General features: G+C 40.7%; 1 protein-coding gene across 1 annotated transcript in view; it reads right to left on the bottom strand.

Annotated features, from left to right (window-relative positions):
* Positions 1 to 353: 353 nt before the first annotated feature.
* The window catches only part of hs6st1a (heparan sulfate 6-O-sulfotransferase 1a), a 116,309-nt gene continuing 100,679 nt past the window's right edge, over positions 354 to 15,983 (bottom strand). The window contains exon 2 of the mRNA XM_053501386.1: positions 354 to 3,756. Within this exon, the coding sequence (XP_053357361.1) occupies positions 3,045 to 3,756 (712 nt within the window). The 3' untranslated portion in view covers positions 354 to 3,044. The remainder of the gene's footprint in view (positions 3,757 to 15,983) is intronic.

Below are 15,983 nucleotides of genomic sequence, written 5' to 3' on the forward strand. Positions count from 1 at the left end.
GCTAAGAACATAAAAAAACAAGAAAAAAGAACATTGGAGCAATTGGAATGTGATGGATAAACAAGCTGGAGACAACATTCAGGGTCGTAGTAGGGGACGTTGTAGGTTCATGAGAAAGTTTGTAATTAGTCATGTGGAACATTAATATAGGGACAGTGATTGCCCGCCAGATTGCCCACTATGTGTTGCCAGATTTTGAAAAAAAGGGAAATCAATCAATCAGAATATGTTAATCAACAGAACGACTTTAGAGAAAAGGCAACTTTGAGAACACTTCACCTCGAAAGCGTCTTTTGTAGTATAAACTATTTTGCATTTGGTTAAATATGCATTTGCGCTCACCAAAACAGTAGTTTCTTTTTTTTTGTAGTCAGGCGGAATGAACAGACAGATAATTGTTTCTTTTGCTAGCCTGGAGACGACTAGATTTCCAGTGGGCCAGCTCACATTCCCAAAAGTCACCGCTTCATTCCTCAGGCTTGGTCGGATTCAGTTGTCAAGTGCAGTAGTTGATAGAATGAGAGCAGTTAGCGGAGGCTTGTGATACTGACGTTAGCTTCAGGCCCTGCCGACCTTGGCAAGACATCATGATATACAGTACGCACACTCACACACAAAAGAAAACCCAGGGTGTGGACATTCACACTATATAGAATGTATAAATATTAGACACATTCGTACTCTTTCACATACAAAAAATGAGTAGTCGAGAAGAACGAAGAGCGATGATGACATTTAGAAAGGCCGTGTCTGCTTTTTTTACTTGTGTTTCGAAGCATTTTTTTTTTCCGCGACAGTCCGTAATACTGCCGTAAAGCCTAAGATGAGGCGTGCTCTTTCCATCCTGACACGCAGGACCTATCACAGGTTGAAAAATCAAATAAAGAATACAGTAGATTCCCTTTTAAAGAAAGATGTCTTCCGTGAAGATATTCAGCAGTATCCTTTAACCCTGCATTCAGACTGTCTGTGTTGGTCGTTAATAGACGTTCACATCCTGAGTTACTGACGTTTGCTACGCTTTCCCTGCTACTGCCTGGCTAGTGTGCGCTATAACTATAGAAACTTCATAAGTAGTTACAGAACGTATGCAAAACCACCAATTTAAAGACGATTAATAAAGAATTTGGAGCTTATCACTGCTGCTAATCTGCTGCTGTAATAGTTTTAAAAGGCTGTCTTGTGCTCATCTCAACATCGTTTCATAACACTTATGCTACATTCACATTACAAGCCTGAAGTAATGCAAATTCAGTTTCTTTAGGGCTGTCTGATTGATCTGATCAGAATTCATGCGACTCTTTGCCTCTGCGCATATGCGAGGCACTTGCTGACATCATCACTTAGCGCAGGTTTCATAGCAGTGCTAGCAATAGATGCTGAATAACTAAAGGCTAAAGGCTTTCTTCCTTACTTTGGACCTTAACAAATTCAGCTGACTGACTCCTTGCTATCCTCCAAAGCAAAACCCCAAGCATATTTTTGATAAAATCATATCCATTGTTTTAAAAGAACTAGCGGTCACGGAAACTCATGACGTGTTTCAACCCACATGGCAGAGCAAAGAAATATCGATGTGCTTATGCGTGCCGTTTCAGATGATGAAGTCACTCGTAATAATAAGCGTGAACCGTCATGATCTGTAAATATGACCTGACCCAAAAAAAAATTATTGTACACTGTGGCTTGTAATGTGAATGTAGCCTTAGTACTGTTAGTACGAGGACCAAACTGTTCTTTACTTGTATGATGCAATAATTTTAAATAAAATCACACTACCCAGTGTCACTTAGAAGAAAATCAAGGCCCTTGCTCCTTTGAAGGTTTCTTACACATGAGTTTTCAGGATAATTTTTCCTTGTCAGTTTTGCTTGTGGCTTGCCTGGTCTATGAGTCTAGCGCTGCATCTGGATTTCTGTGAAGCTGCATCGTGACAGTGTCTATTGTCTATACAAATTCTATTTGAATTGATAACACTTATAAATCTCAGGAAAGTGAGAGCCAATGATCGGTTTGGAAACTGCAACCAGGCACCAAAAACTTGGATAACTGTGGGGCAAGTATACCCTGATCTCTTGCTCCCATTGGTAGTCATCAAAATGCTTTGCTTTCTACCTTGGTATCTTTTTTAATCCTTTTTCTTGTATTGCTTGTCCTGGCCTGCCCACTCAAAGTCGCAAAAGGTCACTTTGCATCTTGTTGCTATCTTGAATTACCAACTTTTATTGAAAAAGCATGACTTCCAGCTGGTGGGTGATGGCAAGCTGTGTCCAGTGTGAACCTGTGCTAGGTAAACCCACTTTTTTCCCCCTGATTGATATACTGTAAGGTCATATAAGGTATTTGACAACCAACCTGGGAGTGCAGACTTAGCTTTCTCCTTTAGTTAACTTAACTCCGTACAACAGTATACTGTAGGTTTAAATAATGGCTATGGTGAACACATATCTGATCATAAAAACGAACATAACGACAGAATAAAATTAAACAATCCTTCTCAGCATTTTTTTTTTTGAATGATGACTAAAAGCAAAGCTCAAAAATTGCATACAATAGACTTTAGGCAGCATAGTTGGTCTCAGTGCTTTAAAAACACCTCTTGTACGAGGTGGGAACATAATTACCCTGAAAAGAAAAGAAAACATCCAAACTATTATGGAATGATGGAACATCTTTGTTTTAAAACCATGGCTAAAATGGCAGCAGACATTTAGGCAAATAACTTTACAGTGTTCACTTGATCATTCTTTTAAGGTATTCCTTGCGCAGAATTCTTGTAGTCTTTAGCATTAATGAGTTATTTAGCCCAGAAAATTATTTTTTTAATTCTGAGGTGGGCTGAGTGCTTTAAGTCATGAAGGTTTTTAGCCTTACATCATTCTAGGCATGATCAAAGCACAAAGAGCATACTGGATGCCAAGTCTTCCCGGTAAGGTTCAGTAGCTCACAATCTAGGAACTATGAGAACTCCAGTTACCGACACAGAGGTAGGCACCACCTTTCTCATGTCTCCAAATTCCACACCTCAGTTTCCTCCAATCGTGCTACCAGCGATTAATAATATGGTTCATGTAGTCTTCCGTAGACAACCGTGAAGATTCTGAGTCACCTGGGTCATCCCGGGACATGGGAGAACCTATAGAGCCAGTTGAGCGTCGAAGGTTCTTCAACCTCTGCTCACGCCTTTCCAATTGCCTCTTATACATATAACGTTGCTGGAAAAGGTCACGTGCATAGTCGTAGAGCTGCACGTCCAGCTCGTTAAGCTCCTCAATGCGCTGGATGGTGTCATTGTCCAGGTCAACACCGGCTGCACGCGTGCTGTTGTACTGCACAAACGGTCGGATAAACTTGAGGTGAAAGGTACGCTCGAAAAGGTACTGGGTCTTGCGCTGAAATTCGGTCAAACCAAAGAAAGCCATGTCACGTAGGTTTTTCTTGGCGGACTCCAGCAGAATCTGTGCACGCTTCTTCTCGGGGATGAAGGACATGTTGTAGCAGCCCACCAGGCTGAGATCGGCCAGCATGCGCACTTGCCGGTTGTTGGCCAGGTTGTACGGGCACTCCATAAACTGCTGCAAGGTACAGCCTGACCAGTCTGTGCCTTCATAGCAGGGAGGAAGCTCCTCTGGGGTCGGCGTGCGTCCATCACACATGTGCAGCGATGTCTTCCAGGTGGCGCCTCGCTGGACGTGTCGCCACTCGCTGAGGTAGCGTGACACGGGGTCTCTCAGTAGCGTGATGTAGTAGAACTTCCTGCAGGAGGAAAGATAAGGTCAGTAAAAACTTCTGAATGAAATACCACAAGTAGTAAGTTAAACATCAACAGCAATGTCATTCATTAGCGCACCAGATACCTACTATTTTTTTTTTCCAACAAGTGTTACAGCGATTAATAAATAGCCTGATCATCATGATATTGTCAGATCAAATCCTAAAAATAACTCAGCAATTTTTTGCCATCTGAGTGAGAAGAACTGGGCCTGCTCTCGAGTTGGAAAGTGAGTGGCCCTATTCACTTCCCTGCCCATGACAAGCAAATTTATTTTACATTTTATTAGCCGCAACATGGGTGTTCCCATAGGCAAGGGTACTTGGGGAGTACGGGTGACTGCAAGGACCCCAGACGCCCCTTACTTTCGTATGAGCATTAAAACTTGCTGATTTCATCAAAGCTGGGGGTCCAGAATATTAGGCATTCAGGGGGCCCTGAAACCCTCGAGGCACCATTGCAAATCTTTTGTATAACTAGCGCAATAAAACCCGTATCCATTAGAGGGCAGGAAAGAGGCGACACACTATAATACCATCAAAAATGAAAATAACCACAGTTTAGGAGACTATGAGGGCAAGTTTTGTTTGGACTCATTTCCTACTCAAATTACTTTACGTAAAATTACAGCAAACTCACTGGCTTAAACTGCTATGTGCATGCAGTTTCTGAGCAACATTGGGGAGGTGCATATGTCATAGTTCCAGACTGTTTTCTGTTGTGCAACCAAAGGACTTCGACTCATACAGTATATTAATGTTTGAACTGAACTACATGCGCAAACTAAAAGAGCTACAAACAGCAAGACGGAAGCATAAAAAGGCTGGGATTCCTGCATCGAGTTCCTTCCTTGTGCCATTTTCAGTCTATTATTCACCACACAAGCAAAATAAACACGCACACTAATGAGTGCTACAAAGCCTGGGCTCTTCTGCCATCTCGCATTATTAAATTAACCATGGAAACAGCTCCATCTGGCAGTGTGGTGCAGAAGAGCTCCAACACAGTGCGGAACGGATATTTATTTCCAAATTAGTTCAGATGTAATTGTTTTTTAGTAACAATGTGATGCTAGTGCTGATACAAATGTTCATTTGTGCAGCTCATTCACACAAACAATTTCATAAGGTTTAATCATACTGTAATATCTTCTATACACTTTTACCCAATAAAAAAAATCTGATTGGTCTGAAAGTAGGATGGCAGTGACAGATTAATCTGCTTTTTTTTTTTTGTCGTACACAACTAATCATTTATGTGGACCTAAACGTTTAACAACAGTCCTTTCAGGAAATCTGATTTCATTCTTATCTCCCTCTCTTGAGAAATATCGACTTAGAAACAGCGGCTGTTCCTCCGTTTCAATTAACACAATATGCGACTTCTGTCTCCTTTCAAAAACGGACAACAGTCTAGAGAATTGAGGTTTTTAGAGTGTTGTGAGCGATGGAACTCTGAACCGTCCCTGGACGTGTCGTCCTGTGACAACAAATCGCAATAACACAGAGCCTCGGGTGTTCGAGGTTTTATTAGAGGTGGGCTTCAGGGTGTACGAGATGAACAGACAAACTGACAGGATACAGTATCTCCAGCTCCCTGGGCACACACACATACACACACACACACACACACACACACAGACAAACGGCAAAGATCCAAAGATAGACACACTCGTCCACGGAGGAAAATAAAGGCGACACAATCACCTTTCACAGTAATCTCTTCTTCCCCCCGTTTTACACACACCCTCAGATTCCTGCCCAGCTCCTTTATTCCTTTTTTGTTTCTTTGTTTTTGTATCACATGCATTAATAAAATCTGCTGAGGCTTGCGCCTGGGTATGTCGCAGTCATCTTTCATTTCCAGATTTACTATACATATATACACTGATCACCCACAACACTACAACACAAGAAATTATGCCCAGTATTGTGTACAGTAAGGTTCCCCTTCTGCCATGGGGGGGGGAGGCTCTGGCCCCTCAGGGTGTGACTCCACAAGACCTCTAGGGGTGTGCTGTGGCGCCAGGATATTAGCAGCAAATCCTTTCCGTGCTGTGAGTTGTGGGGCAGGTTCAGTGCATCCCATGAGTGCTCGATCGGACTGGGGGCTCTTTGCCTACTGAGCTCCGTGTGCAGCAGGCTGTTATGCATTGGGTGTTCTGGTGCCTTTCTATCGTGGTGGGATCGGACTGGATGGACTGGCCTTTGGTACCCCTGGGCATACAGTAAAAGATCCTAGTCTGGCAAGAAGAAAAAGCAAGGACAAAAGAGACTGAAACAACGAAAGCTTGCAAGATAGAACGAGCAAGACTGAAAGAGAAAGAAAGAAAGAATGTAAGAGAAATAAATAAATAAAGATATATTAATAGATAGATGGATAAAGAAGGGGGATTATATAAAGAAAGAAATTTTGCAAGTAAGTAAGAAATTCATAAAGAAATGACGATATATATCAAGAGACACAAAAAAGAAGGACAGTAAGAAAGAACAGAACCTGCAGTATTTTTATTTAAAGAAACTCAGAGGACCTGAAATAAAATGTCCCCACAAGTACAAATATATTGCTGTCCTTGCAGGGACCTTGTTGCTCCTCATCAAGATGTTAAAGGCAATCACAGTCTCTCTCTCTCTCTCGCTCTCTCTCTCACACACACACACACACTTACAACACTTACACACAATGCTGTGATCAAAGATTTGTAGAACATGATAGATTGGGGCAGATAAAGCGTGCTGCAGTTAATGTTCTCTGAGCTCGACCCAACGGCGACAAGGAGAGGCTGGTTAATGCCTCTCTCTCTTCTTCTCTCTCTCTCTCTCTCTCTCACACACACACACACAGAGACACAGAACTTTGACTGATGACTCTTATCAAAACCCGTATGATGAGAGCAGCTCTGATATACACCAGTACCCCGAGCACAGACAGCCTGCTGATCGTTAATCTGCTAATGACAGCACAGATGATTGAGAACGCTCTCTCCGTCTCTCCGCTCTACGTTCTCGTCCTCTTTCCGGGGGAAAAAAACCCAGCCTTTTTCCTGTAACAAGTTCTACGTTTTTCTTTTTGGGGAATTTTCATTACACACGATTGACTAAACTGCCTTCCTGTATCGGCCACGTGGTGGCGCTACATACTTACTGTACACTACGGCTGTGGCTCGTCCCTGAGCTGCACTTAGGCACTACAGCGCTTGCGAAGAGAAGTACACATGACCTATAATGTGTGTATAATGCGCAGTGTGTGGGTGTGGTATGGTAAGCGAGGGAATACGAGGATGGAGGTGGGAGGAAGAAATGGATGAAGGAATGAGAATCATTGTTCTAACAGAATGAGGACTAAAACATTTCTTGTCCACTCAAACATGCACATACACACACTTCTACTCAATGTAATACCCGCGAACACACTGAGTCAAACACATATATGCGAGTATATACCTGTGTATATATATATATATATATATATATATGTATGTTTGCTCCTGAGGCCGGAGTTAAATCTCCGACTCCCACCCGGAAAACCGAAGGATCTGCACTTCCCAAAAAAACACGCTATTTCTGAGTGTCGTCTTTGCTTCAGTGTATAATCAGATTATTAGCTGCATTTCCATGGACATTAAGTGCGCTTACGTGGACCTTAATATTTCAATCATCTCATTCGGGACAGTCTGACCCGATCCAGCCCGATCGGAATGACAAAGGTAAGGGTGCAAACCCTCGATAATCTGTTCACTAGGTAAATATTAGCCACTTGATCTCATTGTTCATATCCTCAGGTGACTTTGTGAATTTCCTAAAGGGAAATTACTTTCCTGCACTGTATCTCTGGCTGAGGAAGAGGCACTGATCAGCTCCTCATTGTACAGTATATGTAGAAAAGCATCTAACCGATCATAGATGAGAATGAATTTTCACAACAAACGTCATTCATTCATTCATCTTCTATACCGTTTATCCTGTACATGCCTGCCTGGACCTGAAGCCTATCCCAGGAGACTTTGGGCACAAGGCAAGGTACACCCTGGACGGGGTGCTGATCAGTTACCGGGCACACACACTACAAAGGAATTTTGAACACCAATTAGCCTAATCTGCATCTTTGCAGATTAGTCTTTGGACTGTGGCATTAAACCCAAGTACCTGATGAAAACCCACCAACCACAGGGAAAACATGCAAACAACACACACACAAACCCAAGGCAGGAATCGAACCCAGACCCTGGAGGTGCGAGGCCACAGCGCTATCCACTACACCACTGTAGTTTTATACACCACGGTTTTTTAATGTTTCATGTTTGACCTTAACATCAATCATGAAACATTAAAAAATACTTGTTCACAGTGCTTCTTCACAGCAGACAGAATCGCTTTGTGCACGTCAAAAAAAAACAAAAAACTGATTAATCGCTTGGAAGAATGCAAACACATCTGATCGAATTAACGTCCATGTAAAATGTTACGTCGGAATCTCCAGCCGGAATGGTTTCAATCAGATAGCAGTATTATATTGTCCATGTAGCTGATGTTACTTTAATCTGTTTGAAATCATTCCACTGATGCTGTTCCGATCAGATAAGTTTACATGGATGATGTTTTTTTCCATAAATAGATTAACCCCTTTCACCGGGTCAGACTGTTCTGATTGAGGTGTTCTGATTACTTGGTGCATTTTTATTCAGATTAGGCTGTTATTTCCATCATTAGTAGAATATTAATGTCTGTGTAAACTAGTCTGTAACTGTAGAATTGTACCTAAGAGCTGCTTTGTACCGAATCATAAAGACCTGTGTTATGTGGCACAATAAAAAAGGAAAAAAAATTAAAAAAACCCACTGAAACGACATCCATTGTTTGATGCACTATAAATGCAATAAAATCTAATGAGAGGAAATACACACTTCGGGAAGAAAGCTGCCGGGTTCGTTTCAGTTCAGCACGCTTTTCAGCACCGTTTAAAGAATATTTGAGCCTCGTGCATATTTTATACATTTTACTAACTCATGCTGTCTGGCTCATGGCCTAAAGATGATTCTGCAGGTCTAAACAGAAGCACCTTCCAAGGCTCTTATTGGGAATAAACAGCCTGAGCACGCGGGCATGTCTGTAATTACATTAGGCGAGAGACAGTCTGAAGAAGTGCATGGCTTGCACTGCATTAGGGAACGGAGGGGTGCGCATTAGCATTAGCTCAGGGATGAACGCGTCCTGCTCCGGTTAATGGCCGGCGTCAGTCAAACGGAAGAATCCTGCAGGGGCCAATAGGGTAGTGCTCTCTCCTCTCCTCTCCTCTCCTCTCCTCTTCCCTTTCACCTTTCCTCCACTGCTACACAGGGAATTTAGGAAAAATTGAAAATCCTCTGATTTTCATTAGTAGGGATCTGATGCGTCAAAAGATGACGAAGTATATAAACAAAGATTTTATAAATATATAATATAATTATATTATAGTTTTGCTTGTTTCAGCTTGCTATAATTTTAAATATAACATCTCATGCTTAAAAAAAAACATGACTGGTTAAGAAAAATAGGCACTTTAGTGTCGCTTAACTTAAAATACTCCACACACCACGTATTTAACCGGAAGTTGTGTCATCTAAATTTCCTAAGGATTATGGGAAAAAGAAAAGTAAACGGTCTTGTTCTTTTTTCTTATCTTTTTTCAGGATAATGACTGATCAGGTCGCTCCGAAAATGCAAGCCGGACGTTTTCTGTATCGTAGATTGAAAGTAAATTATTAATAACAACAAAGAAGCTAATCGTTAGAATGTCCTTGAGCTGGTAGAACGAACGCTAGTCATCCTTATTTTAATGTATGTATTCTTTGCTAACAAGTCAACCCTGTTGCTTTTACCCATTTAAGTACAAAATGTAGAGGCACTATCAGGAAAAACAACGTTGAAAAAAGAAAGAAAGAAAAAGATTTTTAAAAAATTGTTGTCTGTGGCAGGTGTTAACAAATTATTTGAGTTGTAAATGAGCGTCTAGCAACAACGGCTTAGTGGCACTAAAATCATGGAATACAGCGCCTTGCAAAAGTATTTACACCCCCTTAACTTTTGCAAAAGTATTTTGGAGATTTTGTCATGTTACAAACACAAAAATATATTCTATTGGGATTTTATGTGATAGACCAACACAAAGTGGCACAATACAAAGTATATACTACAGTTATAAAAATGTTTCCCTCAGAAAGAAGAAGAAGAAATAAATAAGATAAAAAACCCTGCATTAACTTTGTCTTATAGAACTACAGTACGTACGAACCTCAGTGTACACACTGTATTCAATCATGATTTATACAGTAGCTTCTATCAGCCTTTTATAAGATTCAGGGTTTTTATTATTTATAATAAAATTATAAATATTATTTTTTAAAGGAAAAAAAGTCATATGTTACTATCTTTATAAATCAAATTAGAGTAACTATAGGTTAAAAAAAAGTAATCAGCATGACGAGCTACTAAGACATCTAAACTTAGCCAACATTTCCGAGATAAAGAAACCTTTTACATATTAAATTATACATTTAGAAAGAATTAAAGTGTGTCCAAACTAAGTTAATAAACTTAGTTTAAATTTTAGTTTATAAAATCAATTCTGAGTAATTATATGTTAAAAAACAATCGGATAACTCTAATAATAAGCACGGCAAGCTACTGTAGTAAACATGCTAATAAGACACCTAGCATAAACTTAGCCAACATTTCTAAGGTAAAGTTTCGTAACCCTTTCACATATTGTAGAAACAGAAAACAGAAAGAACTGATGTGTGTCCAAGCTAAGCCTCTTGCTAAAGAAAACTCCCGTTAGCGTAGCTGTCGATACCTTAAGCTAGCCATCCTGCCACTATGCTTTAAAACGGTGTTTGATAAAGAACTCTGAGGTAAAGTAGGCTTTAAAACAGTGAAGGAAACCTGTGGCACTCGATTTCGAGAACGCTGTCTCTGGAGACGAGCGTCGGCTAATCAATTTCAACCCGATGGGAGTTTCATCTGCATAACAAAAGCTAATTACTGCAGCCTAATCAATCACCACATCCTAATTAGCTCCGGGCTCTGAGCTGCGATGAAGCGCTTGGGAGAGATGCGACATGAACACTGACACACACACACACACACACACATACATACACACACATACGCACTTTTATATCCACCCTACAGCATACACATTCGCACCTGGTATTGTTTACACATCCAAACATGCCTAAGCTTCTCGACAGAGAGATTTATTCAAAGTATTACAAGTATGATTATGACTAGACAAACCCAGCACTCCTGTCAGCATCCTGGACGGCCCGCCATAGTTACACATTAAAATACATCGGTAAACTTATTATTGTTTTCTTAACGATGAGCCATCCATTACATTTATGTAATAAATAAACAACTTCTGTCGGACTGTATTTGGTCAAATCCCTTTGAAATATCGCAAACGCTGTGACAAAGCGTTTGTCTTTTGCATGCTTTCCATGTTAAAATTTTAGGAAATAGCTGTTGTCTGTTGTTTATATTTTGGAGATTGTTGTTATTGGCATAGTGATTAGCGCTGTGGCCTCACACCTCCATGGTCGGGGGTTCAATTCCCCTCTCGGGTCTGTCTCTGTGTGTGTGTGTGTGTGGAGTTTGCATGTTTTCCCCGTGCTTGTTGGGTTTCCTCTGGGTACTCTGGTTTCCTCCCACAGTCTAAAGACATGCAGGTTAGTTTCATTGGGATTCCAAAATTGCCCGTAAGTCTTAAGGATAAGTGGTATAGATGAATGAATGAACACTATGACCCTGGGGCGGGTAGACACTCTCAGGCCATTCTTGCAAAGTCATTCTTTCAACATTGTGTTAACGTTGTCCCTTCGTCATGTAGTCAATGTTGATAAGACGTCGTTTTATCAAAACCATCAAAAACAGCTAAAAAATTTGTGCTGGGAAGTGACGCAAAGGTTGTGTTGCCTGGGATGAGTTTGTGCCTGATTAAGAATAACATTTTTACTAAAAAAAAAAAAAAAATGTTGCATAAAGTTTATGACTCTTGCTGTGTGATGTCGTTTAACTGTGTAGCACATGACCGACTACGATCAACAACCTGTTCTGGGTTGATTGATGTCAGGCTGTCTTGTCTCAGCTAGATGTACTGTATGCTTTATTTTGGGTGGAATTGTTAATCATTTGCTCGTGCTAGTTCACATTCCAGCTTCAAGGATATCATTTAGTCAACCAAAAAAAAAAAAAAAAAAAGGTTTACATTTGCTCTGGATCTGACTTGTATCCTAAACACCGGAGCATCCAGAGAGCCCACAAAGAACAGTACAATAAACTAAAGCAAGAAGCCATTACACATATGACAAAATCTCCCAAGTATTTTTTTTTTGTTCCCCCTCGCTTTTGCAGCAACACAGCGTCTAACTATAGTATCATCATTACCCATGCACATTATTAATAGTAGAGTGACGGCCAATCCTCCGTTCTGCTGCACAATAACAAGCTCCATCCAGTTCATAAATAACTTTAACGACGGAATTGGGTGAGGCGAGTTTTGACAGCGAGCGTGTAAGGATTGTGGGAGGAGAGGATGATGGAACCTGCAGGTCTTTTGGCCCCTCCAGCAGGTGTCTTATTAAAGCAGAAGCTGAAATGCCTGCTGCTAAGATGCCCGCTGCTGCCTCTTTAGAGTAATTGGCCGGGCCAGCACAGGGCATGCCAGCATCTCTTCGGAGCAGGTAAATATCCCACTTTACTTTTTTTTTTTTTTTTTGTCCATGCACCACACACATTCCCGCAGCTCGCCAGACGGAACTGAAGCACATAATGAGAGGAGATAATGAAGGAGGAGGAACGTGTTATGTAAGCGTGAAGGTCCCACACACACGCACACACACATCTTGGGAGCCAAATAAGTTCAGCAGATAGTGACCAATGCTGATCTTTCTAAGCAAAGTGAAAAGCACACACACACACACACATTTTCAAGTCAAGGGTCAAGTAGGTTGCAGCGATCGCCTTCGGAATGGCAGGATTTTACTGCAGTGATGTTTTCATTTGAAAAGTATGTCTAAAGTAAGTTAAATCTAAATAGCTTTTTCGCCACGACTCAATAAAGACTCACTCTAGCAGTGAAGATGACCTGAAACGGAACTAACGCCAAAGTCGCTCACACTGGTAATTAGACCGCAATGCTATTACAAATTGTTTCTTGCTTTTTTATGTTATGGAAAAGAAAGACAAAAATAATGTTGCTTCCGTCCTCTGATGCATAACCTTTAAAAGCATGCGCTAGTGCTTAAACACCATGGTCTACAACCTACTGATGAACCCCATTTTATATGCTACTACTAAAAAAAAGAGAGAGAGAAAGAAAAACATAAGCCAACCTCAGAGAACGAACCACATTCAGGTGGTTTGCATACTCTGAATGGTGTGCTCAGAAAATCAACTTAAGCAGGTGCGCGATCTGACTCTGAACACACACAAATTTCCCTCGAGTAAATATTGACTTAACTTATTTTGACTAGTAAATCTGTTTGTGGCTCCTTGACTGTCGGAATCTGTCAGGAAAATGACATCACACCAAACAAATCGTACTTCTTTACTAAGTTTTCTCCGCATGCGGCTCGCTTCACTCCGCTGCTTCAAACGGCTGACGTAAATGGAGTTTATGTCAAAATCTCAGCCCTTCCTCTTGAGGTTTCTCTGCCGCTGTTGCCTCTGGCTTGCACATTAAAGGTCTTAATTTTTGGGAAGCTGCTTTGTAGCAATCGTCCATGTTAAATTAAATTAAAGCTACGGAACAGAATGTAAAAGTTAAGGTCAAAAAAAGTAAAAAAAATAAATAAAAAAGAACAACCTAGTCATCCTCCCCTGCAGTTCCATCCTTCTTTCCATTCAACATATTTCCGACTTTTATCCTGAGCTCCTATTTTCTCCCCATGCCACAAGCACGCGCCAAACACGCCGAACAAACCCCGGCTGTGTATTAGGCACCTTTAATCGCTAACAAGGTCTCTAAAAGCCTCTCTTAGCTTGCAAAAAAAAAAGAGTCTAATGACTGCCCATTGTGGTTGCTTAAAAGAGACGGGGACCATTTGCTCAAAGTGTGCCTGTTTTGAGGTGGAAAAGAATGGACAAAGTGCTGTTCCAATAGATCTCAATTTGGAAATGAGCCTGGAGTCAATAGCCCCTTTTCCACTGTGGGCCAAACCTGGCGCTTGAACTCTGTTCCAGGGTTTCTAGTCCCTATCCATTTGGCTGATAAAGCCTTGATATACTTTAAAGCGGCCCCAAAACACGCCCTCTGCAACAATCCAAGAACAAATCTTTCATTCTTTTTGCTTACACATCATGAAAAATGGCTAGCAGGACAGCAAAGATATTTTTCTTCATAATCGATTTAACAGTATCGTAAACCAGATTTTGCGTTTTGTTTTTCTCCTCCATGGAACTGCAATATCAAGCTAGCAAGTTGACTCAGACGTCATACAGCTAACAAATAACCAAACTAAACTAATCCCGTTTTTTTTCCCCAAAGCGCCAACAGAAATTGTGAGCAATGCTAAAACTTGAAATATGAAGCATGACAGATCTACAAATCTTGATAGATTTACAGGCAGAAAATTGGAATGAAACTAATAAAATTGTTCCACTTACTCATCATCTATATATATATATGGCTTCATCCTGTGTGCAAGGTCGTGGGGGGCCTGAAGCCTATAACAGGAGACTTAGGGCATGGGGTACACCCTGGACAGGGTGCCAATCCCTCACAGTTAGGAGCAGCCCAAAGACGAACAACAATGAGCCTAATCTACATGTCATTGGACTGTGGGGAAGGAAACCAAAGTACCAAGAGGAAACCCACCAAGCACGGGGAGAGTATGCACACTCCATGTACTGTACATGGTCCCCAAGATGGGAATCGAACCTGAAACCTGGAGGTGCAAGGCAACAGTGTGAAAACCACCTCTAAAGAATCAAACCCACTAGCTTTTAGAATGGAATCCAAAATGGCACATAACATTTTTATGCCAGCATGGCATATTCATAAATGAAAATATCACATTTTCACCAGATTTCTTAGAAAATAAGTGTTTGCAAGGTCATGTTGTTCCTTTAGAAACGTAGAGACATTTTGCAAACAACCTGTTTTACTGTACCTTCTTTTAAAAATGATGTTCAGATACTTCTCATAGGAGTTCTTTTACAAGCTACTGAACTGAACTCGGAGCCCAATGTGATCCATGAACAAACTTTTGACGGAACCAACAAATTGTGCCAGGTGCTATCATACCAAACAGCCGAGATAAGTTTCGAATGTTTAATGATTAGTAAAGGAGACTCCACAGTCTGAATTATTTGGCTTTTGCATTATCAGTTAAAACTGGATATTATTATTTACCTAAAAAGTATTTAATGAAAAAGTACCAGACTTTCTAGAGATCAAAACCTTTCAGTCTGGCTTCCAAGAGATGATAATTAAAAGGCGTGCACGTGTAAAACTGGGTGGACAAATGAATTACTAGCTAGCTTGTAGAAGCTGATGTAACATAATAATAAGTGGTAAGCTGTGAGGTCAAGTCAAGTTGATTGACGGAATAACAGAAACACACTTTATTTCTCTATATAATCCCCTGCAACACTAATGCACTTATCCCAGTGTTTCACTAGCGCTTGGACACCATCAAGGTCGAAAGTTTTGTCTGCGTTTTTATGTCTAAAACACCGGCCTCCCAGGAACTCCTTTAATGACCCAGACGTAAAAATGCTTTAAGGATCAGACGATCCACTCGCTGAATGTTCACGGGAACAGCTAGGATCCTCATTCACGTATGTACTGCCTTCTTTAAGAGTCTCATCGCCGTACTGTGCATGAAATCTTCGCTAAATGTCACGTTCCTAAAAAGTCACCTAATGTGTGGTCATTTCCTTTTAGTGTTAATGATTTGTCCACACTATAAACTACTACATTATAACAGTGTTAATTCATTCATTTGGTAATTACTACACAATTAAGGCATATAAGTTTTAGGGTATGTAAAGTTCCTCGCAGGTTTCTACATACAGTACTTTATAACTTTTATGTACCCAACACTTGTCCAGTGCCTTACTGGCTTATAAACTGGCATCTTAATAAGAAGCAATGCTTTTATGATGGCAGTATGGAAAGTAGTTGGACCTGATTTATTGTTCTGTTGTATACTTTTTTTTTCTCTTGTGCC

Source organism: Clarias gariepinus, chromosome 1 (assembly GCF_024256425.1).
Source record: "Clarias gariepinus isolate MV-2021 ecotype Netherlands chromosome 1, CGAR_prim_01v2, whole genome shotgun sequence".
NCBI classification, from domain to species: Eukaryota; Metazoa; Chordata; class Actinopteri; order Siluriformes; family Clariidae; genus Clarias; species Clarias gariepinus.